Below are 27,079 nucleotides of genomic sequence, written 5' to 3'. Positions count from 1 at the left end.
ACATCCACATGTGGTGGTCTTGTCCTCTCATACAATATTTTTGGCTAGACGAGTTTGCCCTTCTGAATAAAGTGTCATCCACTAGGTTTGAGCCGACGCCAGAACTGGCTCTTCTATCATTAAGCAATATCTCGATCGCCAACTTCAAGAGAAGCCTGTTAAGGCATTTTTTGACGTGGGCAAGGAGATTAATCCCAAGGTACTGGAGGCAGACCAAAGTGCCCTCGCGGGCTGAACTGGTGTCCGAGATGAACCAGAGCTATAGGATGGAGGAGCTGGTCGGCCAGGCGTCTGACTCGGGGGAGCGAGTGTTCAGGCTGTGGGCGCCGTGGACTTTGTATAGAGAGACACCAGACCTGGTACTATGGCTTCAAGCTTCAGTTGGGGGCGTGAGACCTCTGTGATTGTCCATTCCACAAAACAAAAGTGCCGGGGGCTGCACACGACCCAGATGAGACATCTTCTTCCTTCTTTTCTTTTCCCTCTCCCCCTACATTTCCTCTTTTCTCATCTTTCTTTCCTCTTTTTGTACATTTTATGTTATGTTTACATTGTTAGAAAGGATTGCCATCTCAGGGACTTTGTTCTGCTACGTTGCCTCCTGTTTCTAAACGAGGCTGCATACATTTTTGTATGGGGGTCGGATTGTTGGTCACCCAGTGGACATCATCTCCAAAGCAAAGCTATTACATGGGTGATGATGGTCTGACCTGAAGTGTGTAATCAAAGGAATTATTAAGCAAGTAGAAAGTGTTGTATTACTTATTACCTCCAAGATTTGTTATTCTACCGTATATCATATGTTTCCTCTCCTATAACTTGTAAACATGTTCTTTATTCGAATAAATTCTGATTTACACAAAAAAACAAACATTTAAACACACATGGACCACCAGAGTATCCATGCATAAGCAATAAGTCAATACAGGACTGAGGAATCAAAATATCCATTCAAGCAGATTGATGATATCATTGTATCCTATCTGCTTGAATGGATATTTTGGTTCCCCAGTCCTGTATTGAGCATGGATACTCTGGTGGTCCATATGTGTGTTTTAAATGTGTTCACTGTTTAAGGCTCTTTTGATACTTCATGTCTGGTTTGTGTTTTGTGCAAACACCAATAAAAATCTTACTTTTTTTTTTTTTCTTTTTTTCATACTGTGCCTGGTCGATCCCTCATATATTTTGGCTCTTTTTCTTGTTCTTTACATATTTTACAAACTTTATATTTGTCATCTGTTCTATTGATTTATGCAAAGTTTTATTTTATTTCTATCTAAAATTATACAGTGGGGACAATAAGTATTTGATCCCCTGTCGATTCCCACCTACAAAGAATGGAGAGGTGTGACATTTTTATCATAGGTAACTTCAACTGAGAGAAACAGAATCTACAGGAAACGTCTGACCTCTAACTGCAAACAAAGGTTTCTACCAAATATATAGTTTTTCTATTGTATCAAATACGTATTTTTTTTTTTTTTTAGACTTTGTCCCTCACAGGTGAAGTGTACAATTACAGACCTCTCCATTCTTTGTAGGTGGGAAAACATGCAAAATTGTCAGTGTATCAAATACTTATTTTCCCCAGTGTGCATGGTTCCCTGTTCTTTCTGGAATTATTATATACATTTATTTTTTTTTTTTTTTTTTATAGGACAAAATTATTTTGAGACATTTTGTAATCATAAATTCAAAGACGCTCCCTATGAAGTCAGTTGTATTTCAGCATTTCACAGTGATTCAAGATGAAAAATATTGTGTCAATGTATGACAAGTGAGAACAAATGTTAAAAACAAATGCTGGGATGCTAAAATCAGTGCATACTGAGGCAGTGGTAAAAAATGCTCCTACAAGAGCTTCCAATCTAATGACATTTACAATGCTTCCACCCAGACGTTTTCAAAGCTGTGACTGAGACAGATAACAGCAGCACCAAGAAACCAGTGCCCAGCACATCCTGCCAGACAAAGGTGGAGGAAAGAGCAGCTCAGACGTCATTAACAAGATATTTTGTAAGTGACAAAGTTACTGTAACAATGACAGCAGAGATGTGTTAAGACGCTCATACAGCTTGTTGTGAAGGATGGTGTACCATTATTTACTCGACCAGCTTTTACAGCTCTTAATGGAGAAATGGCCCGCAAACTTGGTGTTTCTCTAGACAGAGAAAGTATTAGAAAATTAGTGATTGAAGAAGCCCTTAAACAAACGGAAGATCTTAAAAAGACTCTCAAAAGACGCTTCATGTTTTTTAAAGGGAACCTGTCATCAGAAATGTTGCTTTAAACCTAAAAGTTTCCCCTTCTGCAGCTCCTGGGCTGGGATTCTAGCAGGTTCCTGTACTTTTTGTGGCCCCTTTTAAACCAAATTAAATACTTTATAAACTTGTACCTTTTGCTATGTAAATTTTGTAAATCGTCCATGGGGGCGGGCTCAATTGCATCCGTTGCTGTTCCTCCAGCACATTGACGCTGTCCCCCAATGCTGAATTTCATATCTCAGGACACCGCCCCTGGGCGCCCGCGCATACGCTGTGCGACTGTAGTGGTACTGTGCACTGTGTGCACGTGTGACCGCTGGTGACGTTTTGCGCAGGCACGAGGTTATGGGCGGCGCTGTGTGTCATCAGCAAGTGCCGCCCATAACCTCGTGACCGCACTTTCCCCCACTGCCTCCAGTGTTCTGCGCTAGCGCTTGCTGGCCAGATGACCCGACACCTCTTTCCCATCTTGCCCTGCTGCAGGGTAGGATGGGAAGGAGGTGACGTTGGGTCTTTTGGCCGGCGAGCACTTGTGCAGAACACTGGAGGCAGTGGGGGAAATCGCGTCCACGAGATTATGGGCGGGCACTTGTGATGCAATCACAGCGCCGCCCATAACTCGTGCCTCTGACACACGTCACCAGCAGTCCTGGCGTGGGTGGCACCTTGGGCGCAGTGGGCGGCGTCCTGATGGATGAAATGGAGCGTGGGGGGACGGCGTCAATGTGCAGGAGGGGCAGCAACAAACACCAGAGAGCCCGCCCCCATGGACGATTTACAAAATTTACATAGCAAAAGGTACAAGTTTATAAAGTATTTAATTTAGTTTAAAAGGGGCCACAAAGTATAGAAACCTTGCTAGAATGCAGCCCAGGAGCTGCAGAGGGGGAAACTCATAGGTTTCAAGCTAAATTTCTGATGACAGGTTCCCTTTAAAATGGATGCCTACACATGTCAGAGAACTATTTTGCCATCAATGTTTGATATGTTTGTGACAACAAATTGTTACGAAGACCCTGACAGAAAAAAATACTAAAGCTCATCACACCGGCCAGTTTCTCCAAGCCTTAGGCGGGCTTTGCACAATGTGTTACCGATGCTGCAGCGATAGTCCCGCCCCCGTCGCACGTTCGATATATAGTGAAAGCTGCCGTAGCGATTATTATCGCTACGGCAGCTTTACACGCACATACCTGCCGTGCGACGTCCCTCTGGCCGGCGACCCGCCTCCTTCCTTAGGGGGCGGGTCGTGCGGCGTCACAGTGACGTCACACGGCAGGCGGCCAATTAAAGTGGAGGGGCGGAGATGAGCAGGATGTAAACATCCCGCCCACCTCCGTCCTTCTCATTGCAGCCGGGAGGCAGGTAAGGTGAAGTTCCTCGCTCCTGCGGCTTCACACACAGCGATGTGTGCGGCCGCAGGAACGAGGAACTACATCGTACCTGTCGCTCCCCCGGCATTATGGAAATGTCGGAGGCTGCAGCGATGATACGATGACGACGATTTTGCGCTCGTTCATCGTATCATCTAGGATTTACACACTACGACATCGCAAGTGACGCCGGATGTGCGTCACTTTCGATTTGACCCCACCGACATCGCACCTGCGATGTCGTAGTGTGCAAAGCCCGCCTTAGTGGAAAAAGTTCTGCAAGATTACGAATTTAAAAAGAAAAAAACAGGTTATTGCTATTGTAATGGACAATGCTTCAAACATGATAGTTACAATTAACTGATGAATGAGAGTAATGAACAGCTATAAGAAAATTTAGGATTCAGTATGTTTGAGATGGAGCCACAGTGCTGTTAATAACAAACAGATATTACAACAGAAGAACAGCAAAATGATACTTTAGAATTAGATGATATTTGTTGAAGCTGCTTCAAAACAGTTTCCTATTCATCACATGCGCTGTGTTGTGCGCACACTGCAGCTGTCCATAAGAGAGTCTGCAAGACGGACATGCTGCAAATCTAATTGAAAAACTGAGGAAATTGGTTATTGCCTCCAGAACCCCTAAAATAGATTCCATCTTGAAGAGATGTGCTGGGAAAGGGGCAATTGTCGATTTAAGCCACTCAGTGGGGCAGCACTTATCTAATCATTGAGCGATTGCTTGAACTATAACCGTTTCTTATAGATATGGCGCCCCCCCCCCCCCTCAGGTAACCCTAAATGAAGGTCAATGGACACAGGTAGCTGAATTGAAGGAATTGCTTAATCACCCATTTACCATGACTAAAAAATTACAAGCTGAAGATTTAACTCCTGGCATTTTCATAAGGGAGTGGAGGAACTTGCTATTTTGCCTGTCCTAAAGAGGAGGTTTAAAAACTGTAGGAGGGGGAAAAAGCGCAATAGGGTCTTATCCGATATGAGGGTAGACAGACAAGACAAAAAAAAAACACTCACCTGGTGAGGTTGTGCCAGTCACAACCCCTTATGATAGCCTGTGAGTGCCTGGTGGTTTAGCTGCAGCCCCGAGAGAGGATCTTTGTATTATAAACAATATATGTGGGAGTATGAGTCGGTGCAAGGGAAATTGAGGAGTCTGAGTCGCAGGTTTGGCTTACTGACTCCACATCCCTGGTTATGGGGTCTGTCCTCAACCCTGGATCCTAAATGCTATTTTCTGCAGCCTTGTGGGACGGGTCCGGTGACTTTTTGTAGCCGTTCCCCGCGACCCTTGCAGAGTTGGTAGACAACGTGAAGTATATCTGCCCTAGGATTCTGTATCCCGACAGCGCCGGTCCTGTGGAAGCAGCCGCCTGCTTTTCCCCAACGACCGTGTTGAACGCCCAGGCCCACAGAGCTGCTCGCGGACGTGTCTGAAGCTGTTCTTTTTTGTGGTAATTGTGTTGTGTGTTCTGAGCTGTTGCCCCCAGCTGCTGACACCGGCCGGTTCACTACTTTCAGTAGGTCAAGCTGCTCTTCCCACTGTCCTCCTGACTACCCCTTGTGGCTGCAGTCCAGTGGATCGGGGAGCCCCTGGTGTGAAGGCGTCCTGTAAACCCACCGCTGTAGTGCCCACCCCCACCCCCACCTACTGTGATCCGACCCTGGGTCGGTCCCCATCGGGGAGGGCAACCCACTGACTGTATGTTTGTGTATGTGTAAACTGACCTCGATCTTCCTCGGACCCAGGATGAGTACTACACCCCAATGGGGGTGCAGCACCCTGTGGTGCCTGAAGCCGCAGGGGTGCCACATATACACCCCTAAGTACACTGTGTATATACCCTCACTCCCTGTAGACTCTACATACCCCCCCATACACTGTGTATACACTTCTGTACACTGTATATACCCCCCCCGTACACTGTATAAAACCCTGTATATGCGTGTGCCCTGTGTGTACACACTCCGCCCGCTTCATTCCTCCCCTGTATCGTCACCTCTAATCTGTGTATATTCCCCTCTTGTTGTGCCCTGTATATACCTGTGTGTACACCTGCCACCCTGTATATTCTCCTGCGTGGCTGTATTACCCCCCCCCCCCTCCCGTGCGCTGTATATACCCCGCCTGCGCAACTGTATATACCTGCCCTGCTGCTGCACGCTGTATGTACCCCCTGTAATTGTAAGGCAGTAGTGGGGAGTGACGGGATTTGCCTGTTTGTGTTGACGTACATTTCCCCTCTGACACCTCAGATATGGCTGGCAGATGTGGGGGTGCTCGGGGAGGCGTGATTCGGACCTACGCCCGCCTGCGGCCTGTGAGGAGGGTGGAGTCTCAGAAGTGGTTTTCTCCTGTAGATCGGAAGCATCTCTTCTCTAGTTCCTCTTCTCACCTGGAATCTTCACATGAGGCTTCCTCTACTGATGACCCCGACTTTATACCCAAGAGGTGAGCCCTGAGCAAAACCGGGGAAAAGGACAGCCTCACATATCACATCTCGCTGTCTGGGGGGAGGGGTCGTACGTCACTGTTTAAGGGTGGCATCACTGTTCGCGGGGGAAAGCATTTCATCATTCATGACACACGTCTCCACCTGGGTGGGAGCATCACTAATATTACACATGTTGGGGGGGGGGTTGGGTTTTGGTGATGCGCGTGCCTGGGGGGAGGGGGTTGGGTGGCGGTGATGCGCGTACCTTGGGGGAGGGGGTTGGGTGGCGGTGATGCGCGTACCTTGGGGGAGGGGGTTGGGTGGCAGTGATGCGCGTACCTGGGGGGAGGGGGTTGGGTGGTGTGATGCGTGTACCTTTTGCTCACCTCCTGAGGGTAGTTTCTTGCGGCCCATGTTCATTATTGCTTTTTGGTCTTTGTAGAAAATCTCTTTTGCCTTGTATTGGAGTAAATCTGAAGCCAAAGAGACGAACCACTAGGAAGAAGAGATCTGTGCAGCCTTTGGCGCCGCATCTGAAGACATCCAGCACCCGGTGTAGTGTTCAGGAGAAAGAGAATGATGACATGTGAGGACTTGGGTAGAGAAGGGCAGAGGCCATCAGAGAGCTCATGTGGATGACCACCGCTGCCTCTTGCATGTTGTGGCAGAGCTGTCGTACTGCCACTGATTGATTGTGCTTGGCCAATTACTGATGCCTACGTGGTCATTACTGCCCGATGACTGGAGATGGTGGCATGCAGCGGTGCTTACAGGGAATTTCTGGCATCAGCATTGATCATATAAGGGAGTGTGAGGAGCGGTTGGATGCGGGCGCCTGTATGGCTCCCAGGATTCAGGGGCCCAATTTTTATATAGATGTCCCCCCATGTGGGTGGATGTCCCGTCTGTCACGTGACTGCTGGGTTACTGTCCAGTGTCTCCGGCCCTCACTTCTCACCTTCTCATTACATGTTTTTACATAAATGTTTTAGGCTGCACCCGTCCTCCCCTGGCATCTTGTCAACGCCATTGAGGAAATTTGTGACCATTCGTCGTAAACCTCCAGGATCTGTGGTGGAAATGAAGCGTCTGAGCTGTAAACCCAGAAGAGGAATGGTAAGATGTGACTGTGTCCTTCATCGAGGAAGTGATGAATGATGAGTATGGATCGAGGGAGCACAGGGAAAGCGTATGGAGGATAATGGATTGGGGAGCATGGGAAGCATATGGAGGACGATGGATCGGAAAGCGAGTGGAGGACGATGGATCGGGGAGCACAGGGGAAGCGTATGGAGGACGATGGATTGGGGAGCACAGGGGAAGAGTATGCCAGAGGAGAAGGATGGATCGGGAGAACACAGGGCAAGAGTATGCCTGAGGAGGTCGATGGCTCGGGGGAGCACAGAGGAAGAGTGGCTGAGAAGGATGGATCTGGGGAGAACAGGGGACGTGTATGGCTCAGGAGGAGGATGGATTGGGGTAGCACAGGGGACAACGCTTATGGCTCAGCAGGAGGATGGATCGGGGAGCACAGGGGATGCGTATGGACCAGGAGGAGGATGGATCGGGGAGCACAGGGGATGCGTATGGACCAGGAGGAGGATGGATTGGGGTAGCACAGGGGAGGCTTATGGCTCAGGAGGAGGATGGATCGGGGGAGCACAGGGGACGCGTATGGCTCAGGAGGAGGATGGATCGGGGGAGCACAGGGGACGCGTATGGCTCAGGAGGAGGATGGATCGGGGGAGCACAGGGGACAACGCTTATGGCTCAGCAGGAGGATGGATCGGGGAGCACAGGGGACAACGCTTATGGCTCAGCAGGAGGATGGATCGGGGAGCACAGGGGATGCGTATGGACCAGGAGGAGGATGGATCGGGGAGAACAGGGGATGCGTATGGACCAGGAGGAGGATGGATCGGGGAGCACAGGGGATGCATATGGACCAGGAGGAGGATGGATCGGGGAGCACAGGGGATGCGTATGGCTCAGGAGGAGGATGGATCGGGGAGGACAGGGGATGCGTATGGCTCAGGAGGATGGATCGGGGGAGCATAGGGGACGCGTATGACACAGGAGGAGGATGGATCGGGGGCGCACAGGGGACGCATATGGCTCAGGAGGAGGAGGATGGATCGGGGGAGCACAGGGGACGCATATGGCTCAGGAGGAGGAGGATGGATCGGGGGAGTACAGGGAACGCGTATGGCTCAGGAGGAGGATGGATCTGGGGAGCACGGGTGACGCAAATGGATCGGGGAGCACAGGGGACATGTATGGCTCAGGAGGAGGACGATGGATCGGGGAAGAGTATGGCTGAGGAGGATGGATCTGGGGAGAACATGGGATACGTATGGCTCAGGAGGAGGAGGATGAATCGGGGGAGCACGGGACGCGTATGGCTCAGGAGGAGGATAAATCAGGAGAGCACAGGGGAAGTGTGTGGCTGAGGAGGATGGATCGGGGGAGCACGGGACGCGTATGGCTCGGGAGGAGGATGGATCGGGGGAGCATAGGGGTTGCGTATGGCCCAGGAGGAGGATGGATCGGGGGAGCATAGGGGATGCGTATGGCTTAGGAGGAGGATGGGTCGGGGGAGCATAGGGGATGCGTATGGCTCAGGAGGAGGATGGATCAGGGGAGCATAAGGGATGCGTATGGCTCAGGAGGAGGATGGATCGGGGAGCACAGGGGACGCGTATGGCTCAGAAGGAAAATGGATCGGGAGCACAGGGGTAGAGTATGGATGCCACTGAAGGACATTATGGAGGCCTGCTGGTCACATGTTTGCTTCTCTTCTCTCCATTTCTGTAGCGTACCTTCTTGTCTCCTGGCTCAGGACCAGACATTACAGCTGATAATGTCAGGAGGAAGAAGCAGAGGATGTGCACAGATTTGACCAATCTCCTGAACTCCTCGTCTGAGATGCTGCACAGTCCTCTCCAGAAGCCTCCGCTCCTCTCCAGCACTCCGTCCATGATGCTGACCGCCGTGCCCAGGAAGAGAAATGCCTTTGTTCGGCAGCTGGCTTTATGTGAACCGCTGGAGGATAGTGTTGTCCTCTGCGGGGCAGACTCTGATTGTTCCTGTGATGAGCGCCCCCCATTCTCATGTGGTGGCCCCCAGGACGGGCTGTCTCTGCCACAGAAAGATGCCATTATTTCCTATGGAGGGAGAAGCGGCACACCTCGGACATCTAGTGAAGAACGCGGGAAAAGCGCAATGGAGACTAAACTCCCAAAGTCAGTCCATCAGGAAAGTGCTGAACCCGGCTCTGGAGTGAAACGTCTGATGATAAAAACGAGTAATGACCGGAAGTCGTCGTCTGTCTGCCTCTTGTCACCCATTGTGGTCTCTTCCCCAAGATCACAGTCCATTGTCTTCATCGGTGAGAAATCCGCGCGCCAGGAATGCTTCGCTGCATTTAGCCCCAGCGCTGAACTGTTCTCAGGTGACTTCCCCGTAGAGGAAGAGACGTCTCCGACCCTCCAGGTGAATCGGGAGAAGACACAGCAACCATACTGCAGCAAGAACTCCACCGCCTGTGTGCAGGGTCTGGGGAGCAGCCCACCGACTGACCATTTACAAGTATTTCCTCCTAGGAAGTCAAAAGATTTCTCCAGAAAAAGATTTCAGCCATTCGTCAGATTAAACTCCCAGACAGTGACCGAATATTTCCGTCAGAAGGGAGTAGATTGTATGGATACAGGCCGGGAGCGTTGTGACCTGCAGCTCCATGCTGTCACCGCCATGAGCAGAGGTCCTTCTCCCAGGATGGACCGCTGCGGGCTTCTGATGCAGCCTGTGGTGATTCTGGATTCTGTTGAAGTCTCTAAGTATAAACTAAAAGAGGCAGCATCTGAAGACTTTAAGAACCTCAATTCTCTTCCTAAGGTCGAGAACTCCGTGGTACTGGCCCACAGTTGCTGCTCACCCACTATCCAGACTCCCCAGATCACTGCCTCGGTGCTGAAGAACAATGGGCTGAAGACTGAGGCTCCACACACCATGGGCACGGGCAGAAAAGTTTGCATAAGTGGATTTAGTGCCAAGAGATGGGGCACACACAAGAAGAAAACTAAGCAGCAGCTCTCCTTCCAAGACAGAACCAAAGAGGTGGGTGATAGGTGTGACTCTTGTAATATGGGGGATATGGGTGTTTTGTGGGTCCTCACCATTGTCCACTGGTTTGTGTTCTTTAGGATCTTGGCTTTGGAGACGTGCACTCCCCCTCCCTTCTCTTCTCCACCTCACTGTTGACCTCATCATTCATGAACTCTACCACGGTCTTGAACCTTAATTTATCTACAGACTCCCTGACTGGTAGAGACCCTCAGAAGGACCATCAACGATGGGCACGACTACGGGCAGCTCTGTCGCTCCACAGACGGAAGAAAGGTGAGAACTCGTGTAATACACAGCAATGGTCTGTCAGATGTGCACTCCCCCGAACACCCCCCTCCCAAAGTGCTCCCTGCCTAATACACGCGGCCCCGTGGTCCGCCCTCCCTGTGGTGTGCTGTGGGCTCCTCCTGTACAGCCTGTGGCGTCCTCCTCCCTACACGCGGCCCCGTGGTCCGCCCTCCCTGTGGTGTGCTGTGGGCTTCTCCGGTACAGCCTGTGGCGTCGTCCTCCCTACACGCGGCCCCGTGGTCCACCCTCTCTTTGGTGTGATGTGGGCTTCTCCTGTACGGCCCCCTCCTCCCTAGACACGGCTGTGTGTTTCGCCCTCCATGCGGCGTAACGTGCTCTCCTCCCTACATGTCGCCCCATGAGCCGCCCTCCCTGCGGTGTGACGTTGGCTCCTGCACGGCCCACGGTGCCCTCCTTGTCTACACGCGGCTGTGTGGTCCACCCTTCCTGTGGTGTGCTGTAGGCTCCTCCAGTACGGCCTGTGGCGTCTTCCTCACTAGACGTGGCTGTGTGCTCCTCCCTCCCTGCGGTGTGACATGGGCTCCTCCTGTACAGCCTGTGGCGTCCTCCTCCCTACACGCGTCCCTGTGAGCCGCCCTCCCTGCGGTGTGACCTTGGCTCCTCCCTCACGGTCCGCGGTGCCCTCCTTGTCTACATGCGGCCGTGTGGTCCGCCCTCCCTGTGGTGTAACGTGCGCTCCTCCCGTGCGGCCCCTTCATCCCCTAGACATGGCTGTCTGATCCGCCCTCCCTATAGACTTTCTTTTTCTTCTCTCTCCCTCAGTTGAGGCTGAATCTCCTTCCACTTACCCCGTGAGGAGAAGAAATGGAGGGAAGATGTCGCTGAGGTCCCAGAACTCGTCTCTGGTAATGTGTCTGCTGTGTGTGATCCTGATAGTCGGGTCACCAGGACACTGGCTGTCTCTTTCCCCATATGATTTGCCTCTTTTTCTTTCTGTTATCAGCTCTTGCTGTCACCCTTCCAGTCGTCTCTCTGCGCAAATGAGTTGACTGATGCGGAGAAGGTGTTTGCTGAATGCCAGCAGGATGGACCGGTCCCGTTTTCTGACTGCCTTACCCTTGAGCAGCTCAGCCGCTGTCAGAAAGTGGGGGAAGGGGTGTATGGAGAAGTGTTCCGGACCCTGCGCGCGGCGCAGCATGTAGCACTGAAGGTGGGTTCTAGTCAGTTTAGAATGCAGATGTGTTCACCCTACCAGGGAAGGATGGTGGTGGGGGTGTTTGTGGCTACTCTACGAGTGAAAATTGGTGGTTGGGAGTGCCCTGATGCCACCGAATTGTAGTGGTGGCAGTCTGTGGGTGGCTGTTCGGGAGGGAGCGATGCCGGCTGGATTCATTTTGAGCTGTATTTGGTGATGGCTGCAGTAGAATAATTCCACCTCCCATGTTGTGCTCGAGACACGGCATGTGCCGTTGTTCTGTCCACTCGCCCTGACTCTCTGACCTCGGCCGTTGTTCTCTTCTCACAGGTCATCCCCATAGAGGGTTCCCAGAAGGTTAATGGGGAGCATCAGAAAAGATTTGCAGAAATTCTTCCAGAAATCATCATCTCCAAGTGAGTGTAGACTCAACTGGTGTCTTCTAGTGTTTTGTTTCTGGCACCACTGTGCATGCCGGATGTTGAGTATATTCCAGTGTGGGTATACAGGAGGTGTGGGGGGGGGTGGAGTAGTGTGGCTATACAGGAGGTGGGGGGTGGGCATTGTAGCTATACAGGAGGTGGGGGGGGGGGGGGCGGGGGCGGGCGGGCAGTGTGGCTATACAGGAGGTGGGGAGGAACAGTGTGGCTATACAGGAGGTGGGTGGGGGGAGTAGTGTGACTATACAGGAGGTGGGGGATGGGCAATGTGGCTATACAGGGGGTGGGGGGGTGGGCATTGTGGCTATACAGGGGGTGGGGGGTGGGCAATGTGGCTATACAGGAGGTGGGGGGTGGGCATTGTAGCTATACAGGAGGTGGGGGGCGGGCGGGCGGGCAGTGTGGCTATACAGGAGGTGGGGAGGAACAGTGTGGCTATACAGGAGGTGGGTGGGGGGAGTAGTGTGACTATACAGGAGGTGGGGGATGGGCAATATGGCTATACAGGGGGTGGGGGGGTGGGCATTGTGGCTATACAGGGGGTGGGGGGTGGGCAATGTGGCTATACAGGAGGTGGGGGCGCGGGCGGGCAGTGTGGCTATACAGAAGATGGGGGGGCAGGAGCAGTGTGGCTATACAGAAGATGGGGGGGCAGGAGCAGTGTGGCTATACAGAAGATGGGGGGGCAGGAGCAGTGTGGCTATACAGAAGATGGGGGGGCAGGAGCAGTGTGGCTATACAGAAGATGGGGGGGCAGGAGCAGTGTGGCTATACAGGAGGTGGGGGGACCAGTGTGGCTATACAGGAGGTGGGGGGGAGGGAGCAGTGTGGCTATACAGGAGGAGGGGAGCAGTGTGTCCATGCAGGCATGGAGGGGAGGAGCAGTGTGGTTATACAGGGGGGGGAAGCAGTGTGGCTATAGAGGAGGCGGGGGGGAGGGGGATAGTGTGGCTATACAGGAGGGGGGCAGTGTGGCTATACAGGAGGAGGGGAGCAGTGTGTCCATACAGGCATGGAGGGGTGGAGCAGTGTGGTTATACAGGAGGGGAGCAGTGTGGCTATGCGGGGGGGGGGTGGGGAGCAGTGTGGCTAGAGGAGGCGGGGGGAGGGGGGCAGTGTGGCCATACAGGCATGGGAGCAGAGTTGCTCCCAGCCGTCCATGTTTGTAGTGGCTTCCTATGTTGGTGCAGCTGGTGATTGTGAGGGGCCGTGCACTACGTCACTCCGCTGGTGGGAATCTTTGTCACTCTTCAGGTTCCTTCTTCCTTCTTGGCTCGTTCATGTCCGGCAGCTCATGTGTCGCCTTCTGTTACAGGGAGCTGAGCTTACTGAATGGAGGAGAGGAGAACCGGACCGGAGGCTTCATCCAGCTGCATTCGTGAGTATATCTGTGCGCCGCTCCTCCCGTGTCTGCGGGCCGGCGAGTGTGACATTGGTGTCGGCGAGTGTGACATTGGTGCCGGCACTGCACATCGGCACAGATTGAATGTCTGATACGTCCTGCACTCGCCCCAAAGGAGACACATATTCCTTCATTATGGTAAAATCTGTGACTACCAGAGGGAAGAAGATTAATGAGAAAAGTCTTAGTGTGGTAAATGGAGCAGGTATCCACATATGCAAATAGTATAATGGGGAAAATCCTGGTCAAAAAGTGCCGTATAAACATCAGAGTGCAGCAGTTCAGCAGAGCGCATGTCAGGGAGGGGGAGAGGAGACCTTCAGCAGAGCGCATGTCAGGGAGGGGGAGAGGAGACCTTCAGCAGAGCGCATGTCAGGGAGGGGGAGAGGAGTCCTTTAGCAGACCGCATGTCAGGGAGGGGGAGAGGTGTACTTCAGCAGAGCGCATGTCAGGGAGGGGGGAGGTGTCCTTCAGCAGAGCGCATGTCAGGGAGGGGGGAGGTGTCCTTCAGCAGGGCGCATATCAGGCAGGGGGAGAGGAGTCCTTCAGCAGAGCGCATGCGCACGCCCGTGGTATTATAGGGATATCATCCGGAATCCAGGAATATACATCGCATATACAGGTAACAAAGCCTCCATTGTGTAAAGATCTTGTGAATCCATCTCATGGCATATGGTCATTTTCAGAAAGAGATGTATGTTGATAAATGTCATTGCCTAAAACTGAAAAGGCTGCAGTGTGGGCGCAATCAAAAGGCAATAGAGAAGTGAGAACCGAAGTGAGCAATGTGTAGAAATAAAAACCAATAGACACAAGTATAAATGGCAGAAAAGCCACCGAAACCAAGGGAAGCTCAAAGTCTCATATAATCCACTGGGCGCCAGGGCCCCCCGAGACACCATCCATTGTCTTTCCGTTTCTCTTTTGTCATCTTCCACATTTTTTCCCATCTTGCCCTTTTCTTTTGTTGCCGCCGTCCCCTTTTGGTGTGCCTGCTCCTCATGCGATGATCTCAATGCACTTTATCTTATATGTGTAGGCACGATAGCCACTAGTGAGGCCACACACCCACTTACAGCACCTACATCTAACACTACACTGGGACCTTTCATGGGTATGAGAAAATAATGGCAGGAAAATATCTCATCTTACCCTCCCATCTGCATCATGGGGACGAACCAGTGGCACTTTACAATCAATATAAACTGCAGATATTGAGGCCATCTAAGCTATATACCCACTGTATGTATACTGTACAGTAACCCTCCACAGGGTAATGTAATGCTGTGTATACATTGTATACTGTGCAGTATCCCTTCATTGGGTCATATTGGGAGTGGGGTATTATCAGTATATACGATTATACTACTGTCACGATTGTGTCCCTATTGTTAGAGAGTAGGGTCAGCGTTAGGACTGGGGCCTCTCATCTCCATTTGGGACTGTTCATTTAAATGTTTCGTTTCTCTTGGTGCTGAAACAGTTTTGTTGCTGGCAGCTTCCCAGCAGGGGAGGTCACCTGCAGCCACGCCCATTTGTGTTTTAAGTAGTAAAGTTTCCCAGCAGTCTTTGCTGATAATACAAAACCACTTGTATTCTGGCCACCTTGGTGAAAGGAGCTGCTGAGGATTCATCCTGAAGTCGTATATTCTCCATTTTGGTTATTTCCCGGTTTGTCTCATCTACTCTCGTCTTGTATTAGTGCAGTGGTGGGTCTAGTGTCTTTTACCTGCCCATTTCCATTGTAGGGTCACTCTGGGCTTCAGGTTCTTGCTCAGCGACAGGTGAAGAACCTGTATAGGGTCTGGCTAGGAGTGCAGGGTACAGCGCCGGTTAAGGGCAGGAGGTGTGCCATCTACCCTATCCCTAGTGCCAGTGCCCACCATTGCTATTGTATTCCTGGTGTCCCCCTTGGTTGTTGTGTGTTTTTGCTGTGTCAGACATCTGTTGGTCTTAACGCGCGTGCCACGTCCAAAACATGACTGTATAACACTATGTAACGTGATTTTTGTTGCCAGGGAATAAATGTAATTTCTTAATTGGCTATATCATAAAAACGTGGAAAAAATGTATTCGCTTGGAAAATCATTGCTTGTGCGGTCAGGACACTGAAAAGCTGAAATTGGAATTCCGTCTTAAGGAAAATACAATTGTTTGGATTTAAATTAATAATGAAAACGCAATACAATACATTTCAAATCATTAGCATATTTTAATCAAAATGCTACAAATTGATGAAAAGGAACCTAGAAATGTTTATTTTTTTGAAGGGCTATGTCACATCACTTTTACACATTAATCCCCAAATGTAGTCCCGCATCAGGTGGTTCTTGTAGCTTCCCTGGCATCCTATATCTTGAGGAAAGCGCTCTCCTTGCTCCTTGGAATCCATCTTCTGTGTGAGTCTATTAAGATGGGCACCGAGGATATGGACTTTGAGACCTTGTGCGGCCCATTTTGCTTCACCAGTCTCAACCAATGCAACATACAGTGCCGTGCGAAAGTATTCAGCCCCCTTGAATTTTTCAACCTTTTCCCACATTTTAGGCTTTAAACATAAAGATAACAAATTTGAATGTCATGGTGAAGAATCAACAACAAGTGGACACAATTGTGAAGGTGAACGATATTTATTTCTTATTTTAAACTTTTGTAAAAAGTAAATGACTGAAAATTGGGGCGTGCAATATTATTCACCCCCTGACTGTCAGTGCAGCAAACTCACTCCAGAAGTTCATTGAGGATCTCTGAATGAGCCAATGTTGTCCTAAATAACTGATGATGATAAATATAAGCCCCTGTGTGTAATCAAGTCTCCGTATAAATGCCCCTGCTCTGTGATAGGCTCAGGGTTCTGTGTAAAGCGCAGAGAGCATCATGAAGACCAAGGAACACAACAGGCAGGTCCGTGATACCGTTGTGGAGAATTTTAAAGCCGGATTTGGTTGCAAAGAGATTTCCAAAACTTTAAACATCCCAAGAAGCACTGTGCAAGCGATCATATTGAAATGGAAGGAGTATCATACCACTGCAAATCTACCAAGACCCGGCCGTCCATCCAAACTGTCATCTCACACAAGGAGAAGACTGATCAGAGGTGCAGCCAAGAGGCCCATGATCCCTCTGGATGATCTGCAGAGATCTACAGCTGAGGTGGGAGAGTCTGTCCATAGGACAACAATCAGCCGTACACTGCACAAATCTGGCCTTTATGGAAGAGTGGCAAGAAGAAAGCCATTTCTCAAAGATGTCCATAAAAAGTGTAATTTAAAGTTTGCCACAAGGCACCTGGAGACACCAAACATGTGGAAGAAGGTGCTCTGGTCAGATCAAACAAAAATCGAAGTTTTTGGGCACAATGCCAAACGATTTGTTTTGGCGTAAAAGCAACACAGCTCATCACCCTGAACACACCATCCCCATTGTCAAACATGGTGGTGGCAGCATCATGGTTTGGGCCTGCTTTTCTTCAGCAGGGACAGGGAAGATGGGTAAAATTGATGGGAAGATGGATGGAGCCAAACACAGGACCATTCTTGAAGAAAACCTGTTGCTCTGCAAAGACCTGAGACTGGGATGGAGATTTGTCTTCCAACAAGACAATGATCCCAAACATAAAGCAAAATCTACAATGGAATGGTTCACAAATAACTGTATCCAGGTGTTAGAATGGCCAAGTCACAGCCCAGACCTGAACCCAATCGAGAATCTGTGGAAAGAGCTGAAAACTGCTGTTCACAAACTCCTCCATCCAACCTCACTCAGCTCCAGCTGTTTACAAAGGAAGAATGGGCGAGAATTTCAGCCCCTCCATGTGCAAAACTGATAGACACATACCCCAAGAGACTGCAGCTGTAATCGCAGAAAAAGGGGGCGCTACAAAGTATTCACTTACAGGGGATGAATAATATTGCACGCCCCAATTTACAGTTATTTATTTTTTATAAAAGTTTTTAAAATAAGCAATACATTTCATTCACCTTCACAATTGTCACTTGTTGTTGAGTCTTCACCAGAACATAAAGATAAAAATGTTATGTTTGAAGCCTGAAATGTGGGAAAAGGTTGAAAAATTCAAGGGGGCCGAATAATTTTGCAAGGCTCTGTATATATAAGCAGTGTGAACAGCCCTATACAGAAGTCTGCAAACAGGTCCCAAAATGATATTACAGAAAAGCAGTGTTATACATTGTTACAAAGAAGTATAAAAAGGTACATAAAAAAGGACCCCTGCAGTACATAACACTCGCCTCCCAAACGAGTACCTGCAGTAAATGAGTGAATGTCCGTGTGAATAAAATCTCCAGATGAGTCTCCCCAACTAGTGCCCCCCACACTTGGAGATGGGTGCAGATAAATACCACGTCGCTCCTGTAGACTATTTATTCCAAAATGTCCGGGTAGCTGGAGAGTGCTGTGAGGTTACGAGCTATCAGACCTGCTACCCCACGCTGTTAGATTGTGGCTATCCCACCAGTAAAGCAGAGCGGCGCGGTTGTCAGAACGGCACATGACGTCACACAGGCAGAGGCCGAGAAGAAGACTTGTACCAATCCTTACATGTTTCAAAACCCAGCGGGTTTCTTCTTCAGAAAAAAATGTCCAGCTCTTTGGACCTTTTGTCTGTCCTAGGCTATGTTCACGCACGGCATCTTTTACTGCGTTTTTGGTGCATTTTTGATGCCACAAAGATGCACCTAAGTGCATGCGTTTCCTTCTCCCAGCAAATTCTGAGATTTCTATTTTGCTGTCTACACAGTGCTTCTTTTTTTGGCTGCATGTTTGAAGATGCAGCTAACATGCAGCATGTCAATTCTTTTTGCGTCTTCTCTGCGTTTCGGAGGGCTGGTGGATCAATCCCCCTCTGACTCTAGGTCGGCGGTGGATTGATCTCTGGTATTCTGGCTAGAATGCTGGTTCCCATAGAGTCAATGTGAACCAGAATCTGGCGCAAAGGAGTAGGAGCAAACGCTTCATACTTACCGAATCACCGCCGCAGCTGTCACACTGCTCCCGCTGCTGGTCATTCACTTCTCGAGCTGCTCATTACCTTCATAAAATATGCACTGCTTTCCGCGCCCACTAGTGGCTGTGATTGGTTGCAGTCAGACGCGCCCCCCATGATGAGTGACAGCTGTCTGACTGCAACCAATCACAGCTGCTGGTGGGCAGGTCTATATCGTACAATAAATAATTAAAAATTGACATGCCATTTCCCCCCCTCAATTATTTTGATGCACAGCCAAGATAAAGCCTCGCAGCTGAGGGCTGGTATTCCCAAGCTGGGGAAAGCCAGGTTATTGGGAGCCCCCCCCCAAGCCTAAAAATATCAGATAGCAGCCGCCTAGAATTGCCACATCCATTAGATGCGACAGTCCCAGGACCTTACCCGGCTCATCCCGATTGCCCTGATGCGGTGGCAATCGAGGTAATAAGGAGTTAGTGGCAGCTATGGGCTGCTGCCATTAAGTCCTAGATTAGTAATGGCAGGCGTCTACTCAAGACACCCTCCATCACTAATCTGTAAGTGAAAAGAAATAAACACAAACCGCAAAATAATGCTTTATTTGGAATAAAAGACAAAAAAAGCATACACTTTCACCACTTTATTAACCCCAGCATAACCCTCCAGGTCTGACGTAATCCACACGAGATCCCACGACGCTTCCAGCACTGCTACATATCTGAAGCTCACAGTGAAAGCCATAGAACAAAACTGCTGCTGTGAAGTTCGGGTGGCAACTGAAGTGACCCGCACGCTCAGTGGTGACGTCACTCAGGTTAGCCATGGCTGCCACCTGTGACCGCAAATCACCTGAGTGAAGTCCCGCTGATCGCGCGGCTCACTTCAGTCACTCGGGTGATTTGAGGTCACAGGTGGAAGACTCCAGCTGTGGCTGTGGGTGACCTGAGTGATGTCACTGCTTATCGTGTGACTCCCTTCAGTTGCTGTGTGGAGCTCACAGCAAGCAGTCTTGTTCTATGGCCGCTTGCTGTCATTGTCATATCTAGCAGAGATGGAAGTGTCATGGGACCTTCATGGTGTGGATTACGTCGGACCTGGAGGGGTGTTTGGGGGAGTTAATAATAAAGTGGTGAAAGAGGGGGCTTATTTGTCTATTATTTAAAATAAAGGATTTTTTTGGGTGTTTGTGTTTTATTTACTTTCACTTCCAAATTAGTGATGGGGGCGGGGTCTCATAGATGCCTGCCATCACTAAGCTAGGGCTTAGTAGCAGCTGTAGGCTATTAACTCTATTACCTTGATTGCCACCGCACCAGTGCAGCGGCAAGAGCAGAGGCCAGCACCAGAATTGGCGTATATTATGGATGCACCACTTCTGGGGTGGCTGTGGGCTGCTATTGTTAGGCTGGAAAGGGCCAAATAACGATAGTCCTTCCCACCATAATAATATAATATCAGCCCCAGTTGCCTGCTGTACCTTGGCTGGTTTAAAAAAAAACAAAAACATCTTTTCTTTTTTTTTTTTTTTTTAATAAAAAAAAAAAAAGAGTAGGATCCCCTCAAGTTATCATAATCAGCCATGGTACAGCGGACAGCTGAGGGTTGCAGCCTGCAGCTGCTCCTGTGTCGGATCTGAAAAATGGGGGGACCCCACGTCATATATTATATATATTATTATTTTATTTTATTTTTTTTTTTATAAAAAAACAGCAGTTCACGGAAGCAGTCCCTCTATTGAGCTATTGTTGTTTCTTTCTATCTATTCTATATGTTCTTTCTATTATGATAGCTATCCATTCTCTATCCATCTACCCTAGCGATCTATCAATTATCCTATCATGTTTTGTTTCTCTTTTTAAAAAAACATTAACAAAAACGCAGTAAAAATGTGGCAAAACGTCATGCATTTTTTGGGCCACAAGATGCGTTTTCTGAGACCACAGGAAAAAGATGCAGTCAAGATGTACTCCGAAAAAAAGATGTAGCATGTGAACATAGCCTTGTTTGCTTCATCTGAATGATCTTTCTCACAGAATAATGGACCCCTCGCCCAACCCTCCCCCCCCCCCCCACCCTATAAATGGCTTTATAACGTCTTCCCAATTAATGGGCAGCAACAACTGCTTCTGTAGAGTCATTGCTTGCAGTAGTCCTTGTAATAACACCGGCTTGAATGCCCCAGAGCAGCACACTGGCAGAACTTCTGCTCATATAGAGGTCCTCACTTATTGGACAGGTAATTGGGGCAATTATTGTAATTGACAGCAGCTGGCTGCCACTCGCCCTGGGACTCCTATGGAAGCCGTAAAGGTTCTTGGTTCTCCTCCCACTGCTTCTGTATATGGCTTCGTTTTTGGTAAATAATAATTCGTCATTTGTCAGTGGTATTTTTCTGAGATTGAGTTCCTCCTATCGGCCAGATGTTTGTGGTTTGTTTTTCATTATGCCTGATGGAATACCTATAGACCTCAGCAGGTGTACTTATTTTTTCATAACTATATATCTCAGAGGTAAAAAAAACAGAAACAGACTTTCTCAAATATTCCCTGGAGGAACCCGAGCTGTTAGGACCTGTCACTATTCTTCTGGTGGATGACGTTAACCCTTTTCTTGTCTCACAGGGCTCACTGTGTTAGGGGCTCCTATCCCCTGGAGCTGCTCTCTGCTTGGGATACGTTTGCTGAAGAGAAGGGGACTGACAACGAGCGGCCTGGTAAGACCAAAGTAACGTCATCTCATGATTTTAGGACTACACCCCTCAGTGGTCTGTTAGGTTCAGCTCCATTATTTAGGGTCCAGGTTGTCTTCCCTCTGCTTGTCTTTGTGTCCAATCTTCTGTGGTCTCCTGTATGACATCGGTTGGGGTAGGAGATGTAGATTGCACAAAGGATCTAGAGAGAAACCTTAGAAGTGATATTGGACCCCAGTGTGAGGAAAGCTCCTGCCAGGGGTAGATGAACAAGTCCTAGGAGCTGGAGTCTGGGCTTTGTAATGGTTGGATACTCTGCAGCACCTCTTCCTCAGTCATATTTTATCTGCCCACAGACTTGTTTGAAGCAGAGCAGATCTTCATGATTTTGGAGTTTGAGTTTGGTGGAGACGATTTAGAGCGGATGAGTTCCAAGGTGGGTGAAGACTTTGGATCTCATGTACAGGACTGTCCTAGAAGTTTCCTCTTTTTGACTTTCTTTCCTTTTGCTTTCTCAGCTGCCATCTGTGGTAGCCTCTCGTAGTATCCTGCACCAGGTGACTGCAGCCTTGGCCGTGGCTGAGGAGGAGCTGAGATTTGAGCACAGGTACTGGTCCTGCATTAACCCTTCATGTCCTCTGATGATCCATGACACTTGTTTAGGGTCTACTTCTTTTCTTGTTTTTAAGGGATTTACACTGGGGCAATCTCCTGATTGAGAAATCCTCATCCTGCACCATGTCGATGTGTCTTCGTGGAGAGAGGCTTGATATTCCCAGTGGCGGGATTCAGGTGAAGATCATCGACTACACTCTGTCTCGGCTGGATAAAGGTGGATGATCCTGGTGGTTTACGGTCCCTTCATTGTCCATTTCAATTGCCACATGACTATAGCTTGTACAAATCTGCTGTGTCTTTCAGATGGCCTGACTGTGTTCTGTGACCTGTCCACGGACGAGGAGCTCTTCCAGGGGAAGGGAGATCTGCAGTTTGATGTTTATAGAGGGATGAGACACGAGAACAAGTAAGTGACTGAGCAATCTCTGGTGAGCCATGCTGGACTGCCCGTGGGCCTCTTCTCTGCTGGTGGTCCCACCACTCCCGTCCTGCCATAGTTGTCTCCTCAGCTGTCTTAGGTCATTGGCCATTAATGTATTATTTTGTCTCCCCAACTTTTTTTTTTGGAGGGTGGGCTCCGCTAATATAATTTGACTTTATTCACAATTGATTATCAAAGGTAATCTCACAGCAGATCCTTGTTCCCCATCTGAGGCCAACATCATGTAGAGACAGAGACCCTGATTCCAGCGATGTGTCACTTATTGATCTGTCTGCCGTCTCTGCTGCAGATCTAGCAGTTATATAGACCCTGATTCCAGCGATGTGTCACTGAGTTCTCAGCTGTCTTCTCTGCTGCAGATCTAAAAGTTTTGGAGAGCTCATGAATATGCTGGACTACCTGCAGCAGCCAAGTAGTTCTGTAATGATGATCTCCTGCTGATTAATCAGTGATTTTATCAAAACTACACCGCTGGAATCGGGGTCTCTGCCCCTACATTACACTGCTCTCATATTAGATGACTTATTAACGGAGATAGAATAAAATTAGAACATATTAATCAAATAGGTAAAATAGAGAATACCTTGATACCCAGCAGCGTGTATTGTGACTGAATCTCACATTGTGTGCGTGTCCCCTGGGGCCCCCAATTGTGTGCGTGTCCCCTGCGGCCCGACTGGGGCCCCCATTGTGTGCGTGTCCTCTGGCCTCCTTTGTGTCTGCTGCGTCCTGCACTATGCAGCCTGGTCACCGCTTCTTGCGTCTCCTCTGTAGACTGTTTTTGTGGCTTCTGCTGTTGGTAACTGCTTCTGTGTGTTGATCAGGGGCAGACCAGGCCGCACTCACCCTCCTGTTCTCCTTTTCCTCAGGAACACTTGGTCCTCATACAGGCCACACTCCAATGTCCTGTGGCTCCATTATCTGTGTGATAAGCTTCTTACTGAAGTGAAATACATAAAGAAGCCGACGTCTGCTCCCCAGCGCCGGGAGCTGCGCAGACTCCAGGACTTCAGGAAAGAAGTAAAGCAGTTTGGATCCGCCACAGAAGTCCTGAAGAAAAGTCGTCTGTTTAAGTGACCTCTCACTGGTGCACAGTCAGAACTATGCAGGCCCCGCCCCTCCCACGCAGGCCCCGGCCACGGATTGCAGCACTTAACGCTCTGTGTCTCCTGTTGTAGCAGAAGTGGCTCCACAGACGTTTGCACCATAGATGGTGACTGTGGCTGCCAAGAACTGCAAAGTTTTATTGAAATTTGTTGCTTTAATTAAAATTGTCCATGTTTTACCGATCTCTCCTCCGGTTACTCGGCTTCCTCGTACTGGGGTCCTTGTCCAGTGTTGTGCGTTAAGTATTTAGCCCTATGCGCACTAGAAAATGGAATTTTCTTAAGAAAATTCTGCACCCTCTGAAAGATTACCGCACCTACGGTAAAAAAACCGCATGCGGTGTTTGCCGCAGTTTTTCCGCAGGTTGGTACCTGTGTTTTTATGCCTTCAATGCAATAAAGTACATTGGGAAAAAAAGTGTCATTTTTCCTTCTTCATAGATAGAGGGAGGGATCGATATATACATAGAGGGATGGATAGATATTACAGCATTTATTTGTGATGTATGTGTGTCCCACCCCCCCCCCCCCCAACAGTATGTGTGATACAGCAGTGACCCTGTGGGACCTTGGGTCTGAGTTCTCGCAGGGTCACTGCCGGTCGGTGACGTCACTCTATTACCGCTCGTCAGGCCCTGAAGTTCTCGCGAGCAGTAATGTGTTGATATCACCGACTGTGAGAAATCTCCTCGAGTTACCCCTGCAGTCTCATTCACGGAACGAGGCTGCATTGAGTACTATGTCTCAGACGCCGCTGGAGCAGTATGCAAGCATCGTGGGACCTCCTTGTGTGGATTACGCTGGACTTGGTGGGGTATTTGGGGATTTTAATAAAGTGGTGAAAGAGGGGGATTTATTGCCTTTTATTTCAAATAAAGGATTTTTTTGGTGTGTGTGTTTATTTACTGTCACTTACAGATTAGTCATGGCGTGTCATAGACGCTGCTATTACTAATCTTGGACTTAATGGCAGCCCAGAGCTGCCACTAACTCCTTATTACCCCAATTGCCACCGTATCACGACCAATCAGGATGAGTCGGGTAGAGTCCCGGGACTGTTGTATCTAATGGATGTGGAATTTCTGGGCGGCTGCTCGCTGATATTTTTAGGCTGTGGGGCGCCCTATACTGAGAATACCAGCCTTCAGCCGTGTGGCTTTATCTTGGCTGGTATCAAAATTGGTGGGGGGAAGCACATTGTTTGTTTTTTTTTTTTTTTTTTAAAAAAATTATTTTGCTGCACAATAAAGACCCGCACACCGGCGGCTGTGATTGGTTGCAGTGAGACAGCTGGCACTCAGTGTGGGGGCGTGTCTGCCTGCAACCAATCACAGCCACCAGTGAGCATGGAAGGCGTGAATATTATGAGCCTAATGAGCAGCGGCTCTGAAAGAGCTGCCTTGGCAGCAGTGTGACAGCTGCCCGGTGATCGGTGAGTATGAAGCGCTTGCTCCTACCCCTTTGCGCCCGATTCTGGTCCCCATAGATTTTATATGGGGAGCAGTATCTGGCCAAATACCAGCCCTCCGATCGTATGTTGCTGATTTCTATGTGTCTGTGCATTATATATGTCTGTGTGGGAGTGTGATTGATTGATTATATATATATATATATATATATAATCTCAATGTGTGTGTGTGTGTGTTTACTCTCTGCTCAACTTCCTCTTCCTGTCCTAGTGACATCACTTCCTTGCAAAACGCAGGGTAGTGATGAACATTGTCTCGAAAAACGTGAAATACCGCGGGAATATCGCAATGAAACGCACATAATTTGCTACCTGCGTTATTCCCTGCGGCATTTCATGATTACAGTACATTACAGTCAATGGTGTAAAATACCGCAGGTACCTGCGGAAAAGAAGTGACATGCACATTAATTCTACAGCAGAAATTCCGCAGCAAAACCTGTTGGTGAAAAAACTGCAGTGTGCCCACAGCATTTTTTTTTCCCTGCCGCCCATGACCGCACCACCTGAGAGGTTCCACCCAAATCAGGACAGGAAACCCAATGATAAAAAGGCGGTACCTCTCCTCCGCATCAGTTTGGTTTCCTGTCCTGGTATGAACAACCCATTGCTGTCCCAGGTCTGACCCGGTGTGGAAGCCTGGTACTTACCAGAAGCCGGTGCTCGGGCCTGGATGCACCCCCCCCCCCCCCTCGGTCTCAGGCGCGTGAACCCTGGTGACGTGCGCAGTGCGCCCAGGCAGTGACTAGAGGACGCATCTGCACTAGGATCCAAGATGGCGGCGCCCATGAACTGGGGCTCTCCCTTTAAAATGTGGCTGGCGTAAGGGACGGGTTAGGGTCACCTGATTACAACAATTTCTTCTGTGCGGGCTGTATCCAGCAGACCCTAATCAAAGAACAGCCATGGTTCTCCACAGAATTGCGGACCATTATCAGGGCGGAAGTACAGGAATCCCTAAAATCCCTCAAGGGGGCAAGAGACGCAAGAAGTCTCAGCATCTTAAGCTGTCTACTCCTGATACTTCGGCAGGTTCGGCTCTTGACTCTCAGTTGTCGGCCTCATCGGGATCCTCCTCGTCCGATTCTGACTTCTCCTCCTCCTCCTCTACAGACAAAGGTGGTAGACCTTGTTTCCCTATTGCTGATGTGGGCCCCTTAGTGAAGGCGGTGCGATCAAGCATGGGGATGGTGGACCCCAGGGGACCCGAATCAACCCAAGATGTCATGTTTGGGGGATTGGATTCCAAAAACGTAAAGGTTTTCCTATTCCCCAGAAGGTTCAAGGTCTCATTGATGATCAGTGGAGAAAAGTGGATAGAAGGTTAAATCTTTTTTCATCCCTTAAGAAGAAGTACCCGGTGGATGGTGAGTCGTCTACATCCTGGGATAGAACACCAAAGATTGATGTCGCCATTGCCAAAGCTTCACGCTCCACTACCTTGCCATTTGAGATTATGGGGTCCCTTAAGGATCAGCTAGATAGAAAGGCTGATGGGTTTCTGAGAGGGACTTGGGAGTCCACAGCGGGTGGCTTACGCCCTGCGGTGACAAGTGCCTTCGTTGCCCGGTCATTGATGGTATGGCTTCAGCAATTAGAAGACCAGTTGAGAAATGACACTCAGAGAAAAGATACAATCTCGTCTTTGCCCTTAATACAGGGTGCTGCAGCCTTTATGGCAGATGCCTCAGTTGATTCCTTAAGACTTTTCGCCAGATCAGCAGCACTTTCCAATTCCGCGAGAAGGGCCCTCTGGCTGAAAAATTAGAAAGGTGATGTCCAGTCCAAGGGACGGCTGTGTGGCATGCCTTGTGAAGCGACATATCTCTTTGGCTCGGGCCTGGATGACCTCCTCACCAAAGCATCTGATAAGAAAAAAGGTTTTCCGGTTTTCCCGGTGACATCCTCTCGCAGCCGGCCCTTTCGGAGACGTCAATTTTTCAGTAAAAAGTCCCAAAAAACACAAGATCAGTGGAAAGACCATAGAAAAACTACCTCAGGTTTTCTCTTTGGCAAACACTCCGACAATAAGAACAAACCAACCCAATGATGCCAGACATCAGGTGGGGGGCAGGCTGTCCCACTTTTTCATGCCTGGAAGAAGATCTCATCCAACAAATGGCTCCTTCAGATAGTGGCGGAAGGTTTGAAATTGGAGTTCAGTTCGCCCCCTCGGGGGTCTCTAATTATAACATCCTTGCGGTCCCCAGTGAGGCAGCAGGCGTTAGAAACAGAAGTAATGACTCTTCTCAAGGAAGGTCATTCAAGATGTCCACAAGG

At 49.3% G+C, this 27,079-nt stretch overlaps 1 protein-coding gene across 1 annotated transcript in view; it reads left to right on the top strand.

Annotated features, from left to right (window-relative positions):
* HASPIN (histone H3 associated protein kinase) overlaps positions 1–23,736 on the top strand; it is a 43,412-nt gene extending 19,676 nt beyond the window's left edge. The window contains exons 2-16 of the mRNA XM_075315937.1: positions 5,921–6,116; positions 6,542–6,685; positions 7,092–7,215; positions 8,914–10,215; positions 10,302–10,497; positions 11,296–11,378; positions 11,477–11,683; positions 11,999–12,084; positions 13,424–13,486; positions 21,098–21,189; positions 21,522–21,601; positions 21,684–21,772; positions 21,855–21,997; positions 22,087–22,189; positions 23,095–23,736. Of these exons, the coding sequence (XP_075172052.1) occupies positions 5,921–6,116; positions 6,542–6,685; positions 7,092–7,215; positions 8,914–10,215; positions 10,302–10,497; positions 11,296–11,378; positions 11,477–11,683; positions 11,999–12,084; positions 13,424–13,486; positions 21,098–21,189; positions 21,522–21,601; positions 21,684–21,772; positions 21,855–21,997; positions 22,087–22,189; positions 23,095–23,302 (3,116 nt within the window). The 3' untranslated portion in view covers positions 23,303–23,736. The remainder of the gene's footprint in view (positions 1–5,920; positions 6,117–6,541; positions 6,686–7,091; positions 7,216–8,913; positions 10,216–10,301; positions 10,498–11,295; positions 11,379–11,476; positions 11,684–11,998; positions 12,085–13,423; positions 13,487–21,097; positions 21,190–21,521; positions 21,602–21,683; positions 21,773–21,854; positions 21,998–22,086; positions 22,190–23,094) is intronic.
* The last annotated feature ends 3,343 nt before the right edge of the window (positions 23,737–27,079 follow it).

This window comes from Anomaloglossus baeobatrachus, chromosome 6 (genome assembly GCF_048569485.1).
Source record: "Anomaloglossus baeobatrachus isolate aAnoBae1 chromosome 6, aAnoBae1.hap1, whole genome shotgun sequence".
Lineage (NCBI taxonomy): Eukaryota > Metazoa > Chordata > Amphibia > Anura > Aromobatidae > Anomaloglossus > Anomaloglossus baeobatrachus.
This window is presented reverse-complemented; position numbering and strand designations above follow the sequence as displayed.